Here is a 17,801-nt window from a genome sequence, read left to right on the forward strand (position 1 = left end):
TATATATATATATATTTGGGAAACTATCTAAAATTAATCAATAGTAATAATAATAGTAATTTTCTATACAACACAATAAATATAAATTAATAAGGCTACTGGATGCAGTGAAAGAAATGTTTACTGTAACCACCAAATTAATATTTGTTGACCCGCATGTAATGTGACCATATATATATATATATATATATATATATATATATATAATTACAAGTGTTTCTTTTTGAATTGAATCTAATTACAATTATTACTTGGAGTCATCAGTTACTACCCAGCTCCAACAGCATATTTTATATTTTTTCACCTACAAAGCATCATACCATTATTAGTATATCATTTAGGATGTTGTCTATGTAGGCGTCACGCACCTCGCTAGGTTTTGGAAGCAAGCCTGAGTGTGGATCTGTCTTTTAAATGAGTGTTTTAAAGGTCTGTGTGCTTGGTGGAAACTGTGTGTCAGTGTTATATTGAAACAATACGAGGACGCAGGGTTTGTTGACTGGCAGGCCATTTGTCATTTGAACCTCATGATTTCTCTCACCTCCCTCCTCGACAGAAGGTCTGCGATCTGTGCCCATATGCTTTATTACTGTTATTATCATTGGCTGAATGAAATATTCACACTATAAGCAGAACGTAATGGATCATTGCGTGACGCTCCCTTAGACTGCAATTAATACTGCTCGTTTTGCCGCTTTTTTTTTTTTTTTTTTTTTTTTTTTGAGAGAGAGTAATTGGCCTGTACTGAAATATTCTTGATATTGACGCCTTGAGAAATCTTTCGAGCAACCATGAATCTCATCTCCTCGCCGCAGCAGTTTTGTAACGATTGTGTTTCAGCTCGCTTATTTGGCTTAAATCCCCGTGTCCCCAGCGTGGAGCATCAGCTCTATACAGCAAGCATTTAGGCTGAATTGAATGTGATTGCCAACAGCGAGAGCAGTGGGCGGACAGTTCCAGTCGGAAAAAAAATGTCCTCCCACCTTATGCTGTAACCCTTTCGAAAAGAATCGCTGAGTTATTTTGAAAAAGCTTTTCCACTTAAATCAAGGCCGAGCACAATTGCTCGCCGCAAAAGAGGCCTGAAATCTTTCAGAAACTTTAAAAGTACGGTATAATGTACGACGACGAGCGAAGGAAAAAGTGCAGAGCCGCCTCTCGTCATGATTCGCTGGCCATTAAGTAATTCCAGGTGCATTCTGGGTTAAGCAGTCAAAAGTGCGACCTGAAAATGAGGTTTGTTTCTGTCTGTGGTGGTGGTTCCACGGTGCGAGATTTGTGACGGGGTGGGAGGGTAAATTGCTTGTCTTGAAAGAGCTGAAAGTGATGTACGAGGCACAGCTTTGAAAGGTTCTTTAAGGCGTTGATAAATCTCTGTCTTCCCATCTGGCTGCTTTTAATCTGAGTTAGATGCCGGAGCACGAGCGTTTCCCTTTTCTCTGCGTTGACAGGCCGGTTTACGTGCGAGTCGGTGAGTACTGCCTCGCGTTCACTGCGGTAGACAAAATGGTTCCTTTAGAGGGAGCTTTATTTGTGCGGTAGGCCATTAAAAATAGATAAACCTATAAGCGAGACCTACAACCCAGACAGTGGGCAATCAGTTGTTTTTGGGGTTTTTTTTTTTGATTATGCGCAAGGCCGCCAGCACAAGCCAAGAATTCATTTCAGCAAAATTTTAAGTCACCTATCAGCACTTTCTGAATCGCTGAAACTTAGGGAAATCCCTTCTAGTATAAAACTGCAAAGTTTACATCACCAAAAGGTTTTTTTTTTTTTTTGCCGATTACCCAAGAGAAAAGCTACAACTTTTTTACGACTATACCCCCCTCAGTTGTTGGATCATCGTGTTTTAAACAAACCCCGTTTTCACGTGTTTGGATCTGCATTCGTCAAGTCTTGTTTAAGCAGTCTGGTACGATTTTACTACAAACCCTGACGTGATCTGACAAATTGAATAAATGTATCTAAATGAATCGCATGTGTAAGCTCTCTTCAACCTCCTCGTTTTTTAGGCACTTGCTAAGGAGGCATTTGAAATGTAGGATTTAAGCGTTTGTCGGAGCTAACGCTAATCTTATTAGCAATCTAATGATGTAAAATAGAAGGCGCTTCTTTTTGAATGGAATCTTCGATGACATTGGCCGTGTCTCACACCTCCCCCTCAAGCCTGACACGAGTGTGTTTCTCTTTGAGAAACGCCTACTTTGCTAGCTGTGTGTGATGTGTGTAGTAGTGATAGCGCTGAAGTTGCCCACTGGTTTTGTTCAATTATGTTGGCATGCTCACATGCATTATTAAATATTATCCTGTTGAAACTTCAGAAGGAAATTTCTGTTTTACATTAAATAATGTGTGCAAGCACTGCTCTGCAATTCTGTCAGATTACTATTTCATTTAATTTAATTTTAAACAGTGTATGTGATCGAGTAATTTTTTGTTTTGGTCAGTATTTTTAGGTTTTTTGACAATGATTTTATGTTTTATTTTATCGTAAGTGTACATTATTAAGTACACATTATTTTATACATATATTTTTTATGTTTTCTTACTATTTATTTTTATATTAATTCTATTTTTATATTAGTTAATTTTGTTTTGGACACCATTTTTAGGCTTTCTGTCAATGATTTATCATTATTATTAATAATAGTAGCAGTAGCAGTATTACTATTATTATTATTTATTGAAAATGTACCTAAGTCAATCATATTAAATTATTATTTTGTACTCAAAATTTTAGGTTTTCTATTTCTATTCTATTTTTCTATTTTTATTTATTTAATTTATTTATTTTCCAGTGTACCTGATAGTCTTGATGGCGTTGAGCTGGCTATTTTCTATATATATATATATATATATATATATATATATATATATATATATATATATATATATATATATATATAAAAAAATTATTGTTCTCTTACAGTACTAGAGATTTGTGTTTTATTTGTGTTGTTTAAATATCAACTTTAATCTCTGATGCTTCCCCTATAATTTCTTCAGACAATTAAAAACTGAAATTAATGAGACCAGGAGGCCACAAAACAAAATTATAGAGTTATAAAAACCATTTATAGTTTACCATAATTTAGTGAAAAGAATGTTACTATTAATATGTAATTCAACAAACACCTCCATTTGCTCTCAATTTAATCTCATTATCTTATTTTTTCCCCGGGAGAGAAAATTCAGATTAAATCGTTTTTTTTTCTTTTTCATGGAAAATTTGCGCTTATTTCTCTCATCCGGAGAAATCATGAATTTTAACGACTATGGCTGCCCTCTTCTCACAGTAAATCAGCATAACAGCTGCGAGGTAAAATCATAATTATGAAAAGGACACTGAGTTACAGAGTCCAAGATCAAATTCAGACTTTGTATTGCTGTCAAGTGTATTATGCATAAATTTGTTTTAGTACAAGAACAAGTCATGTAGCCGCGTCTGTGCCGTCGCTGTTTGTAGCTGTAACCATATTGTCAGTAAATATTTCATAGAATAATGGACTTCTTTGAATTTCACAAGGTCCTGTTTATGCCTCCGGTCTGCCGTTAAGCACCTCTCGCCCTAGGAAAACCGTTCACAGAGCGTATTCTCAATAGCAAGAGCTTTTGGTGAGTTTTGCAAGATTACTGAGCGCAGAAGCAACCTTTTGAAACATCCAACCACCACTCTCCCTCTCTCTGGATCATTATCTTGTGTGAACATTCATCACTTCCCTGAATTTATGCAGGATTTCAACATCATCATAATTTAAAAGGCTTTCTGTGCTTTGAATATGTATGTTTCTCCTTCATGTATGACACTGGGAATGGATCTCAAGGCCTTTATGGATGTATCTTTTTCATGTTCTTTTCTCTCCGTTTTTCCATCGGGTCTCCGGGCTCGATTTTCTCTCCCCACCTCATCCACTTTCTCTCATTCTGGGTGTTTGGATAGAACAGCTTCTCTCTTTTTTTTTTGTCAGAACAAGCCTACATATAATTTAGCTGCTCTTTAGCCACGGCACAGAAAGCGAGCTGGATTCTGAATCACTCGGGGTGAATCCCTTTAGACAGCATGTCCCCTATTTTTCAAGTCATTGTCAGAGTAAAGAGCAGAGCCATCCATTCCCATCTAGAGTGGATAGAGGGCCAGCACATAGATAGCTGTCTGCTCGGACTGTAATAAAGATAGCATGGATGCCATCTATCATGAGTTGCTACTTTGGAAGACGGCACAAAATTCTTGCTGTTCCAGCATCAGAAGCCGAACATTTGGGTTTAGCTTTGTGCCTCTGGTTCATGTTTGATCACCACAGCTGCTGTGGGCCCTTGGCTTTGTTCTGACGGCACCCGTACTGAACCTCCGATGGAACAAAGGACAGTGCTAGCTGCAGCTGAGTTTTCTTGAACCATAAATCAAGCGAGGACTGTTTCTTTTTTTTTTTCTTTTTTGTGGCCCTGCATCATCTCATAGGATGTTTTTCCTTTTAGTTCAATACCTCGAGAGCTTTGCACTTCTGTATATCAAGGCAAAAGCAGCACAAGGGTTGCACCAAACAAGCATAAAAATAAATAAAGAGCCATGCAAGTAATAACTGTGCTAAGGGTGTAATGATGTTAGTTTCCATTGGCTCTTAAATCTCAAACTCTTGATTTTTATTACAACTAGTAGAGTTATATGAAATATCTATCTATCTATCTATCTATCTATCTATCTATATATATATATATATATATATATATATATATATATATATATATATATATATATATATATATATATATATATATATATATATACTGTATATACTATATTAGTGCTGTCGAATGATTAATCATGCTCAATCGCATCCAAAATGTTGTGTATATTTTGGATACTTATATATATATAAATACACACACATGCATGTATATTTAGTAAAAATATATAATTATATTAAATATATATTTTAATATAAATTCTCTGAATATACACACACACACACACACACACATATATATATATATATATATATATATATATATATATATATATATATATATATATAGAAAATTATATATTTTATATATATATATATATATATATATATATATATATATATATATATATATATATGGCAAAAGTTATAATTTTGTACAAAAAATGTAGTGTATATGCTTAAAATAACGATGATAGTTAATGTATTTATGATTCAACTATTAAAATATTAATAAAATATTTATATGTACTCTCAATGAGAGAAACTTTATTTATTTATGTGTTTGTTTAGTGAATGAGTGAGTTAAAGAGTCAAAAGAGTAAAATGCATATTATATTTTCCCAAAATATTACTGTCCTTTCATGATGCACCAGTTTTTTTTTAAAGTTATACTTAGTTACCAAGGAGACAGCAATGTCAGTAAAGAACATCTTGAGATGAAATAGAAGAACCGTGAGGTGTGAAGATAACAAAGGAAAAGCAAAGTAAATATCACTTGTGAACAGATTTTTTCGTGCTATTTGTAGTGAAGCTGTAATTTTGACAAATCATGCAAAAAGTGTGAAAAAAGGCTTTTTAGGACACAATTTGATAAAAACTAAATGAATGGTGACTTAGTGGGAGGGCAAAAAAGACAACATTTTTCAAGTCACAGTTATCCACTGTTACTTGACGCAATAAACAAACTAGTGAGAATGTAAAAAGTTAGTTTTTTTAGAGAGTCATTTTGATGCGGTGAAAAGGTTGGCGTATTTGAAAGACTCTTATTTATAGTGAACAGTTGTGTCTAGCAGATGGACTCTCTCAGAGCAAAGGTCTCATGCGCGGTCACTCCGACTAAAGAGCTCCGTATTCTTCACAGTATTCTTAACACTTCAAACCTCACAGCTGCCTTGATTGTAGCTTTCAGCAGCGCCTCTTGTTCAGTGGTGTTGTGGACGTGTTTGATGAGCTCTTCACCAGTTAGATGATATTTGTGGATTAAGCTGTGATTTCGACCCCTGACCTCTGCTGTGCTCACAGTAAACTCACAAACACGTTACAAAACTCAGTTGATTTCAAACAGATACGGATTATGAACCTCTATAATCTTTAAATGTATGGCAGTACTCACAGGCGATGCACAAAGTCACATGACCCCTTTAGTAGGTCTGGAACATTCCATTGTAATGTAGATCTTGTAGTCTGTTAATTAAATTAAGCATTTCAATACAACTGCAACGCAGCTTTCAATCCTAATGATTGCTAATGCATTTAGGACTTTATTTATTTGTGCATGCGCTTTAAAATTTAGCGAAAGAGTGTTAGCATTAAATAAAAAGCTCTATTAAAATACTGGTAATCATCCACATAAGTGATATTTGCTATATGTGAATGACTATTAGCATCATTTACTTGACATTTTACTGACCTATAGCCGTTTGCTGAAGGAAAGCAAAATACCATGGAGCTGCATTTAATGAATCCCTTTTCAAATAGTTATTTTAACTTTTTTTTGTTTTTAATTTTCTCACTCTCTCTTTGTCTGACTCACTGTTGCCATGGAAACGCTCTACTGTAGAAGTGATGCTAAAGGATTCATTAGGTCTGTAGAGAGTTTGTTATTCTTCCATTGAACAATTGAGACTCAATCAATGTAGCCTGATATAGCTTACTGTCTCTAATGGGAATGTCTCTTTCTGACGACATGGATGCGTTCTCTCCGATACCAAAGTATATTGATTGAGTCCCAAAAGATATTTTGGCATCTCTGCTAAAAAAAAGGCCAGTATAAACCAGCCTGGCTTTCTTTTATTTTGGATAACCGTGGAAGTTAATAAACTAATTAATGAGAACCCCGGTAATCCCAAGGTATATACTGTGTTTATGAAAGGACCGTACCTGTCCTTTCAGCCGAAAAAAATATAGATTATAGCTTTCAGTTATCAAAGTTACAAAAGTGTCCTGGTGCTAAAGGCACAGTTCACTCAAAAATGAAAATAGTTATGATTTACTCATTGCTCATGTCGTTCCAAACCTGTTCGGCTTTCTCTTGAGAAACACAAAGGATATTTTGAAGGGTTCAGCGTAGTATTGGAAACCATTCATTTTCACGGTATGTTCCTTGGAAGAAAGAAAATCATACAGTTTCGGAAAGAGATGAGGGTGATTGAATATGAAAGAATATGAAGAGCTATTTTCAATTTTCTATCGTATTTTAAAATTATAGCTATGCCTGCTGTGAAATATGTGTAAAACATTTTGTCTGCAGCCACCTGAACAAATAAAAAAACAAAAAGTGTTCTTCAAATCTGATTGAATTATCAGTGTGTAAACGTGAATCAGACCAAATCATTGAGACCGTTTTTACTCATTAATTTATATGCTTATTTGTTCGTTTTTTGAACTATTCATATTAAAGCAATAGTTCACCCGAAAATGAAATGCTCTCATCTTTTACTCATGGACTTCCCTTGTTGCACCCAGTGACATCAAGATTTCTTAACCCTGCATCAGAAGGTGTCATATTTGATTTGAGAGCTAGCAGGGGTTGTGATTTTCAGTGAGAAATGACTCAAATTTAATTCTGTTCTCCACACAAAGCTGTATCTGAAAACTTCAGATATCTTCTATATAGCTCAGGAGATGTATGGACGTATGGACGTCTTATGTTACTTTTATGATGCTTTTTTCATTTCAGAGCTTGACAGCACAGCAATGCTGGTATTCATTCAATTTTAACCTTTTGTGTTCCACAGAAGAAAAAAAGCTGTGTGGATTTGGGATAACATGATTAAATGATGGCAGGATGTTCATTTTTGGGCCAAATAGTTCACCCAAAATGAAAATTAGTGGAAAAATCCAAGATGAAGATATGAAGAACTTTAACATTACATCACTTGTTCACCAATGGATCTTTTTTGCAGTGAATGGGTGCCATCAGTTGTCCAAAAAATTCATTATAATCCAGTCAATCAATAAATGTCTTGTGAGGTAAAAATACTGCGTTGCTTCTGTCCAAAATATGAGTCTATATAATCCATAGTAAAGCTTCCTCCAGTGAAAAACTCAACTGTTGTCCCTTTCACATCAAAATCCACCCACATATTTGTTTAGAACAGTTTTGGGCTGTTTTCACTTCAGTGCTTGCTCTGTGCATATTTCTCTCCTTATTAGACAAGATGACTTTTTCACTGGAGTATAATGGATTGAGGGCTCGTATTTTTAGCCAAAAGCAATGGTTTGAAGTTAAAAACATCTTAATGATGGATTTATTATAAACGCACAATTGTTCGCTTCACAAGATGTTAACTGATCGGCTGGAGTCGTGCTGTTTCATCAGCTTTTTGGAGATCAGCTGTTTGCCAGCCATTCCTGATGTAATGCTAAATTCCTCCAAATCTATTCCAGTGAAGAACTCATTTACGTCTTTTTTCAGCTAAATTAGATTTTTTGGGCGAACATGCCAGGACTGAAGCAGAAAAATGTATAAAATTCCTTATTTGTTGTCCCTACACACATTCCCACTTGTAACGTCTTCAAATGCGGTTCCAGTGTGGCATTGTGTCAGAGAAATAAAAATGCGTTGCTTGAGGACAGCCCCTTGCCACCCACACTAACAATGTTTTTGTGACTTATGTTGCAGTGTGACCTTGCTATAATTTATACAGTATGTTATGTTCTGTGGGCATGGACGAGGCAGTGCTTTGAATTTGTTTGCTTTTTTTTTTTTTTTTTTTTTTTTTTAAGTTGAACTGGAGAAAGCAGAAAGGGAGTGGGGAAATGCTCTGGGCCCACCTGGGTCAAGGACAGAGGCATAAACATGTGTATGACCAAATGGCCCTTGCAGCCGCAGGCCTGAAGTCTTCCATAACTGCATTATGCTCAGCATAGCTTTTAAACACACAGCCTTTCACCTCAAACCCTTGCTTCTCGCTGTTGTAACATCAAGGTTTCCGTTCTCGTGTCAAAGTTGAAGTAAAAGACATCGTGCCTTCTTTTACACCTCGCATCGGTGAAGTAATTCCCAATTAGCAATGGAAGCATGGCTGTGTCTTATTGCTTTTGCTCGGTTTCAACTCCATCTATGAAACATGCATCGAAAAAACAAGAACGCATCCCCCTAAAGATGTTTTATACATGGATTGAGACAAGTAAAAATAGAAGGAAGTTTCATGGAAGGGAAACAATTCCGCTCGTAGCGAGGACACTGTTTGTTTCTGAAAAAACAGCTTTAATGAATTAATTGATTACGATAAGAACAAAGAGAAATTAGCCATATTGTTGTGCTGAAAAGAGTGTAATTAATCCAAAACGAGTGATACACAGCTTAGCATACAATTGCGAGATAATTCATCTTTTGATATTCTGTTAGATATAACGGCACATAATTCCTTTACTAATTCTGGGTCTTAACTAACTAATTATTCCAAAAGCCTGGATCTGTTGCAGGCACTGTGGATCAATCTAGCATGTCCATGACACCCCCCTTCCCCTGCCACCTCCCCTTCCTTCCTCTGTGGCTTTCCAATGGCTTACACATTTTCCTTTCTCTTTTTTTTTATCCTTTCTTTTCTGTTTGTTTTCGGGAGGGGAGGGGTGGAGGTTAATTCAACGTCTTGTTAAAAAGCCAATGTAAGTTGATTTTGCATGTGTTTCTATGTGTCATAGCTGTGCTTCTAAGCTCAATTAATACTCCCGGCTCACCACTGATAAACCGTTCTGTGCACTGTTCTTTGCTTTCCTAGAAAGGCTAAAGCTAAAAAGACAAGAGTGACAAGTTAAATAAAGCTGTCCATGTGTGATATACTTTTATTTTGTTTTAAAGCCATGTACTGCGAGCCACCTCTACGTTCCAGAATTGTGCTAAGCTCTTTTTTTCCCTTTTCTCTCTCTCTTTCTGAAGATTTTGTATCAAAGCCTAGTTTTCATGAACCTCTATTCTGTCCCTAGAATATGGAATGATCGGAGAACATACTGTAAAAAGTCAGCGGCCAAGATCAGTACATGACACAAAGGGCCTACAGGAGCGAGATGAATCTGCTAAATTTATGGCACAAACTGGTAATACAATAGTTATGCTTCTTTCCTTTCCTATGTAAACTAAACTTAATTTTCATCTTAAGTCACTTGCATGCTATCTTCTGTACTGCACCTTTAAGTGACAATGTTTATTTATCATATTTATTTTTTGTCCCTCTTCCACTTGGTTAAAGCGTTGAGGAAAAACAACAGAATTGGCCATTTCTTCAAACTGACACCATGCTCTCAATTGGGCTTCTGGTTTCTATTTGTTTTAGTCCATTTCTATGACATTTTTAACCACTAAAAGCAATAAATATAACCCAGACTTGTTAAAAATGAGATTAATTACATGACAATTTAAATGGTTAACATTTAACAGTAAACATTTGTGGTTATCCAGCTGTCTAGAGATGAAATAACCCTGATACATTACCTTTTAAAGTGCCAAAAAAACAAGGCCTGTAGAAACCTGAAGATGTTTCTCTTTCTTTTCCTTTGCTTTGATTTCTCTGTTTTTCCTTTTTGATTTATTTGTTTCCTGCATGAACTCTGTAGCTATTACGGGGAGGGACGTTAAGCAGCCATCTTACTTTGTTTTAAGTTTTGCACCTTTTTGTATATTTGTGACATTTGTGTAGCACTTAATATCGTTTAAGTTGCAAATCATTGTGCATACTAAACCTTAACAACCTTGTTTCCATTCCAATCGGTCTTTTATGTGTTTATTTATTTCCATTTATAAATGAAATTCTGAACAGAATGTCATTCATCCTGCATTTAGTTTCTCATTTTCAGATTGTCTGAGTTGTTGTACCACTTCATCCAGAGTTGATCCACCTTTCAATCTAATCTAATCGCTGAGAATTGCAGAGGAAATTGCCCATATGTCCCCAAGGTCATTGCCAGTGGAATCTCTGGAAGTTAGCACAAACAAAACTAACTTGAGTGTACAAGCAACCAAAACGTTGCATACATTTTGAGCATATAAACCTAAATTATTGCATTCTCATTAAACAGTTTTAACGAGACTTGACTTAAAAATAATGCAAAATAAAAACGAAAACGTAATATTAATATTAAAACTTCTTCCTTTGCATACTATCCCTTTATTCAGCATCACATGGCAATTGTTATATTGTGGATATTGATAACATGTGCTTGTAGGGAGACAGTTTTCGTGCTTATTAAATGTTTGGCAGTGTCAAATTCTTTGAAAATCAAATGTCTTATTAGTGCTTGGTCTGGCCATGCAATTGCTCATTGGGAATTACAGAGTGCAGTATTTAGTGAACAGATATAAAACACAAAGCTAAGTTCTATGTGTTTTTGCCAGAAAGCAGCCTATGCTTTTAAACCAACAATTATAACAACTTTATATAGCAATCATGTATTCTAATGCCAGCAAAGAATGCCAGTGATTGAATTGACATTACAGTTGGTAAATCTTAATGTTTCCAGCTCAGAACCATAATCAGATGGAACTTCTAACAGCTTTGATTGTTTGGATTCGACATAGAAAGCTCTTCCATCAAGTGATTCTCAAATGTGACCAGCGCTGCCGAAAATTGCTGTGATCTGCTGAATATGCTGGGGGAAACGCAAACCATCCCCTTTTTTTCTTGACAATCTCCAATTCTAATTGATTTCGCTTCAAAGAGACAAGAAGCTCTAGCATAAGTCCAGAAGATCTGAGATCTAAAAAGAGTGAAGCACAGTCTAGACTGAGGGCCAGAGGTCTGTTCTTCTGTGCAGCCGTAGTTAGTAGAAAACTAACTCTCATCAAATATCATTCTCTAACTTTTAGAAGCCATGTTGCATGCATTCTGCATAGTTGATCATATTTTATATATTTCATCTATTAGTTTTGTTTGCCTTTTTTCCTTTCAGTTTATTTCATCTAATTGGTTGCATGCATGATTTTAAAATATAAATATGAAGTTAAACCTTAGTATTTTTTAGGATGCTAATATAACACAAGCTCCCGTTATTATATCTATTTTGTGGCCACACAGTAAAATGGATATGATCCTGCTTTGGATATGCATAAATGTATTAATCATTCATAAATCAGGATTGTGAAGGTTCTTATTGTGATCTGTCGATGTAATTGATTGTGTTATATTTAATGCCAGTGTCATATATGGGCCATACCAGGACAGGTTTGCTCCTGGAAATCTTCCTTCCTGCAGAGTTTAGCTGTCTGAAACCAAAGACAAATGTCTTGCTTCCCCGTCAGCCAGTGATTTAACAGACAGCCCGTCCGTATGAAGGTACTTCCAAAGGAAACCGGTTTGAAACCGCACCATAATGTCATGTCTAATGATCTAGAACAAATTCGAGTGAGCTTAAAGATAATCTAATGAATATTTAATGCTCAGCTGAAATGAAATCGCAAGTGCGTTTTAAACTATATAAGTTATAAATTATATTTATAAACTAAACTTTCAGTTGCTCTGTCAGACATCATTTTTATTCCTTTAAGCAACCACACACAGGGGATCGTGAGAAATAATTGGGGACAGTTCACTCAAAAATGAAAATTCGGTCAGCAATTATTACCCTCATGTCATTTCAGACCTGATACCTGGGGGGGTTTGTCTATACAGTGAAAGTGAGTCATTTCAAGCATTATTCTGAAATACATTTTATGAACAAATGAACAAGAAATGTTCTGTGTAACATAAGAAAGTTATGGAAATTTGAAATGACATGACGGTGGGTAAATGAAGACTAATTTTTGAGACTATTTCTGAATAAATGAAAAAACTTAGTAGACGTTGTGTTAGCATTTTTCCAGTTTTAGATGCAGCCTAGCTGTAACTCTAACCAGACTCATCTAAACCAAGCTTATCTCAATCGATGACGTGTGCTTTCGCTAAACTCTGCAGAAAAGTAGATCTCTATGAGCAGGACCGGGCGTTTCTGCTGTGCCCTGAAAATTATTCAGGCAGGATCATATCCAATATACTGTATAAGATGCTCCTTTTGAGCTTGTTCCGATTGCTCTTGGAGCCTTTAAGATTTACTGTGGCTTCTTAGTGTGTAACTTAGTGAGGCCCCTCCTGCTCCTACTGGCTCCACCCCCTCGGGGTGTCACATGACCATGTTACTGCTTTTAACTGGTGTCACCCTTCTCCTACAGGTGACCCTGGTGCTGAGGAGTGGTCCCAGTGGAGCTCTTGCTCAGTTACATGCGGTCAAGGGTCGCAGGTGCGAACAAGAACATGTGTCTCACCTTACGGATCACACTGCAGCGGCCCTTTAAGAGAATCCAGGGTGTGCAATAACACTGCCCCCTGCCCAGGTAGTGTTAGTCCCAGACACTGGACTGTCCTTCAGAATCTGTATCTTTCATCATTCAGGGCAAGAAAATTGCTGTCATTATTTGTTTATTTGCTTTCATTGCTTCGCATTACATTTTTTATGTTAAATGTATTATTATTATTATTATTTTCATGATTATTAGTGATCTTTGTGTGATTTTTTTTTTTTCCAGTTGTGTATTTGCTCATTCATCTTGTCGTGTGTTTTGCTCCTGCAGTTTTCTCTTTCTTTTGTCACTCTTTTCATGTTCCTCTTCTCAATGTATGACTTAGCCGAGCGTTTTATATAATTCCAACACAAACCTTAATCAAGCTCAAAGCGAGACATGTCAGAAGATTGTTTGTTGGTGCATGCTGAAGAAAAACGTAGAAAAAAGGGAAAAAAGACTAATCTATTCCCCTGTGGGCAGAAAAGCGACCTAAATTACCCTCTAGTTTTAAAATCTTTAATTACTGGAGGTATCGACCTTTAATTCATCATTTTCGGAGGTGCCATCTTAATGGAGTTGGGCTCAATGATACTTCAGCACCATTGAACTTGCTGTCACCGGCTAACCAAATTTTTATTTCAAGTAAGAAGGCGTGAAAAGAGGCTTGTTTTTTCCCTTCATCGCCAGCTCTGAAAATGCAGTTCAGCTCTTTTAGGACTTTTGGTATCGGTAAATTAATGCTGTTTACATGTTACCTCAGCAGCATTGAACTTATGTCACAAGCTAACTGGATTTTTATTTTAAGTAAAAGGGCATGAAAAGAGACTTGTTTTGTTTACACCATTAGCTCTAAAAATGGCAATTCAGCTCTTTTAGGACTTTTATATGGCTAAATCAATGTGGTTTACACAGCATTATAGATACAAAGCCTTTCCCTACGCTATGAAAAATATACTGGCATATCTCATTGAAGCGCATGCTATCATAGTTTTACATAGTGAAATCATTATTGTAAGCTTTAATAATTTAGTTTAGAAACAGTAATCTTTGACTATGCTATATAAAAGTAGCTAAGACACTAAAACGGCTATGAAATTTCACTTTTTGCTTACAGTCAAGGGAAGGATTTATGTATGTTGCTAATGAACCTCCCCGAACATAAATTTAAGTAACGTTAATGGAGCTGCCTTTTGCATACAAGATTAAAAATGGGGTTCACATTTGCCATTGAGTGCAGAATTTTTCAAAACCAAGACAAAAAAAGCTTTTCAGATCAGTTTGGTGTTGGAAATGGCTTGGAGGCACATATAAATGACATAAGGATAGACCAGAGCTTAAGGGATTGGAAATAAGACCACCATGTCTCTTGAATGCTCAAATAAAACCATTTATTCCCCCTCTGGACTAGCTTGGACAGCAGCCTAATTGAGCACAACATTGCTTTTCTTTTGAGGGCAACCCTTATTTACATCATTTTACTGTGTTATGCGGCAAAATAAAAGCATTAGGGGTATACGTTTTGTACTAGTACACAAGGCTATCACACTATAGTATGTGTTCTATTGTTTGGGAGAGTATATATTTGAGTGCATACACTGTATAGAGTTCAAAAGAAAGACATAACTCATCCCAGCTAATCCACATTCTCCTATGGACATCTTTTAAAGCAAATCTTACAGTGCACTGGTTTTATAAGGGGTTGAAAATAGGTCAGTTTATTTGAAAAGCCACAAATGGCTTTTGCTGGCTAAATGTAATTTTGCCCTGGATAGTTTTGTTCTTGGTTTTCATTGATGAGGGGACATCAAAAACGTACATTATTGGTCAGTAATATCAATAATATATATGCTCACCAAGGCTGCATTTATTTATTAAAAATAAAGAATTGTTATTGTAAAATATTTTTACAATTAAAAATAAATGTTTTTTATTATAAAGTTTTAGAATGTAATACATTTTTGTGATGGCAAAGTTGGAACGACCAAGGCTGCATTTATTGGTTAAAATACAGTCATATCAGAATTATTATGAAATAATATTGCAATTAAAAACAATGTTGCATTTTACTCCAGTCTTCAGTGTCACGTGATCTTTCAGAAATAATAATAATATGTGGAAACCAATAATATGAAACTCCTTGCAGAATAAAAGCATGCATTTCTTTGGTTGCTTCAAAGAAATTAAATACATACCTGTTAAATATATAGGTAATTATTTTGCTATTGCAGTTACGCAATGTAGTTAGTGTTTAGTACATATTCTTAGTTCACAACCCACTTATTGAAAACTTCTCATCTGGTCTAAATAGTCTCATCTAAATAAAGTAACAAAAAAAGGCATATGTTTGGTGACATCACCTCTTATCCCCTTATAGATGAGAGTCCAACAGCAAGTAAAAAAGCTTCCTGTTAATGGCAAAGTCATTGAGCTGGTTTTTGCAAGGGCCGGCTTTCCATGAGTGCTTCAACGAGAGTTTGTTTTTAATTAATGCTCTTTGAGTGGGATTGGAGTTTTCATTATACAGTAAGAGCATTAGAGAGGGGGATTTGACGTTTGGAGGGGAAACGGTGCCCAGCAGTCTTGACACTGATGACTGGATTAAGCCCCAGTAAGTGCGGGCGCAGAACACACACCTGGGACTTTGATAAGTACGCTAAGAGAGCCGAGACGAATTCAGCGCAGCTGCGGCAGCCCTCCCGGCGCGTCTTTCATCACGCTAAGACAAAAGAATGTCATCAGCCGTGGTGCTCGGGATGGGGGTGGAGTGGTATGGGATTGAGAAAGGTAAATTGTAAAGAAAAGGGGAAATGATGCAGTTGTTTTGATTCATTGCGGCTGTGTAACAGCTGTTGATAAACAGGCTCGCTGAGTCTGTGCTGGAGGTGTTTCACTGCTGCATTTGAATGAGGCTGCTGCGTGTGGGGGTGTGTGTATGTGTCTTAACTCTTGTCCTCTGTTGGCAGTGCACGGTGTGTGGGAAGAGTGGTCTCCGTGGAGCTTGTGCTCTTTCACCTGTGGGAGGGGTCATCGCACCCGCACTCGGATGTGCACTCCACCCCAGCACGGAGGAAGAGCGTGTGAGGGACCCGAGACCCAGAGCAAACTCTGCAACATTGCCCTCTGCCCAGGTCTGTGCTCTTCAGATGCGCTGCTTTCTCCCGTCCTCACGTCTCGTCTCGCCTCACCTTCTCTGTTCTCTTGTTCCTTTTCTCCTCGTGTCTCTAACTTTCTGTTCCATTCTGTGTTGTTATCTTCTCTTCTGTTATATCATCTGCCCCCTCTTCTCATCTCATTTTGTCTCATCTTGTCTGTGCTGTGTTCTTCTTCTTGCATTTTTCTTGTCTTGTAGGGTTTGTATTCTCCTCTGTTATCTTCCTTTGCTTTACCTTTGACCTTGTCCTCTTTTCTCTTTCATGTCTCATTTGTGCTCTTCTCTTCTTATCTTGTCCCTTCTCATCTCATTTTGTCTCATCCTCGCTGTGCTTGTCGTTTCTCGTTTCATCTCATATCTTTTCATCCCTCTTCAGTTCGCTTCTCCTCTGTTATCTCCTGTTAACTTTTTGTTTCACCTCTTCTCTTCTCTTCTCTTCTCTTCTCTTCTCTTCTCTTCTCTTCTCTTCTCTTCTCTTCTCTTCTCTTCTCTTCTCTTCTCTTCTCTTCTCTTCTCCCAAATCTTAGCCTTGTTTCTTCTCCTCTTGTCTTTGTCTTCACTTCTTTTCTCAGCTCATCTCTCATCTGTACCGCGTCATTCCCTTTGTGTCCCCCGAGCCTCTTGCTTTTCTAGCCGTTCTCTAACCGTAATCAATTTTGTTGTAAATTGAAGACCACTCCACTAATTTGGATGCGGTTGTGAGCCACCGTCCTCTGAGAATGATTTGGTGGAATTAGGCCTGACATGGAAGCCCCTCAATGTTTGATCCCGTCTATAAAGAATCAAAGCTCATCTCACATGGAGGTGGCTCTGGGGAGTAAGCAGCAGCTGCCAGCGGTGGAACATTACAGGATCAATTACGGAATAGTTTATTACGTGGGACAGAGAGGGAATGGATGCGCTCACAAGGCTTCTTGGCATGTCGAAAGCAGCCACGTGTGGCGTGCAATAAAGCCCGCAAGACTGAGAGAAACACCGCTTTAGACCTACCGGAGAGATGAAGTAAAAATCACATAAGCACAATTGCCTGTGAATGATAGCCACTTAGAGTTTCTATACACTGTAGATGGGTAAGTACTGTAACACATTGTCTAATCTTGGTTAGCTTTGTTGGTCTCATGCTTTAAAAGTCTCGTCCCATTCAGCAAAAAGAAGCAATTAGCCCCTCTTTACACCCCTGTGTTGTGTTTTGTAGCATGAGCTCACCCAGAGCTTGTGCTGTTGCCAAATTCTGCCTTGCATATTTTGGTCTAAGTCTTTTAAAGCTGACCTCAGAGCTCACGTGTGATGAAAAGCCTCCAACGTTTTCAACAATTTTCTTCTGGATTCAGAGTGGAACACATTACAAGACCAGAATGTTCACTATAGGAGTAGCTTTTACTGGGTCATGTTGGCTAGTTAGTGAGCTATCTAAGGCACTCAGGCAGTA

The 17,801-nt window shown here is 36.9% G+C and overlaps 1 protein-coding gene across 4 annotated transcripts in view; it reads left to right on the top strand.

Annotated features, from left to right (window-relative positions):
• adgrb3 (adhesion G protein-coupled receptor B3) overlaps nt 1-17,801 on the top strand; it is a 137,096-nt gene that overhangs the window by 51,602 nt on the left and 67,693 nt on the right. For 2 of the 4 annotated variants that reach the window (XM_043255731.1, XM_043255730.1), the window contains exons 3-5: nt 9,897-10,007; nt 13,111-13,272; nt 16,185-16,349. In XM_043255731.1, coding sequence (XP_043111666.1) covers nt 9,897-10,007; nt 13,111-13,272; nt 16,185-16,349 — 438 coding nt within the window. The remainder of the gene's footprint in view (nt 1-9,896; nt 10,008-13,110; nt 13,273-16,184; nt 16,350-17,801) is intronic. The other 2 variants (XM_043255732.1, XM_043255733.1) reach the window with 2 other exon arrangements.

The sequence above is a fragment of the Puntigrus tetrazona genome, chromosome 13 (genome assembly GCF_018831695.1).
Source record: "Puntigrus tetrazona isolate hp1 chromosome 13, ASM1883169v1, whole genome shotgun sequence".
Lineage (NCBI taxonomy): Eukaryota > Metazoa > Chordata > Actinopteri > Cypriniformes > Cyprinidae > Puntigrus > Puntigrus tetrazona.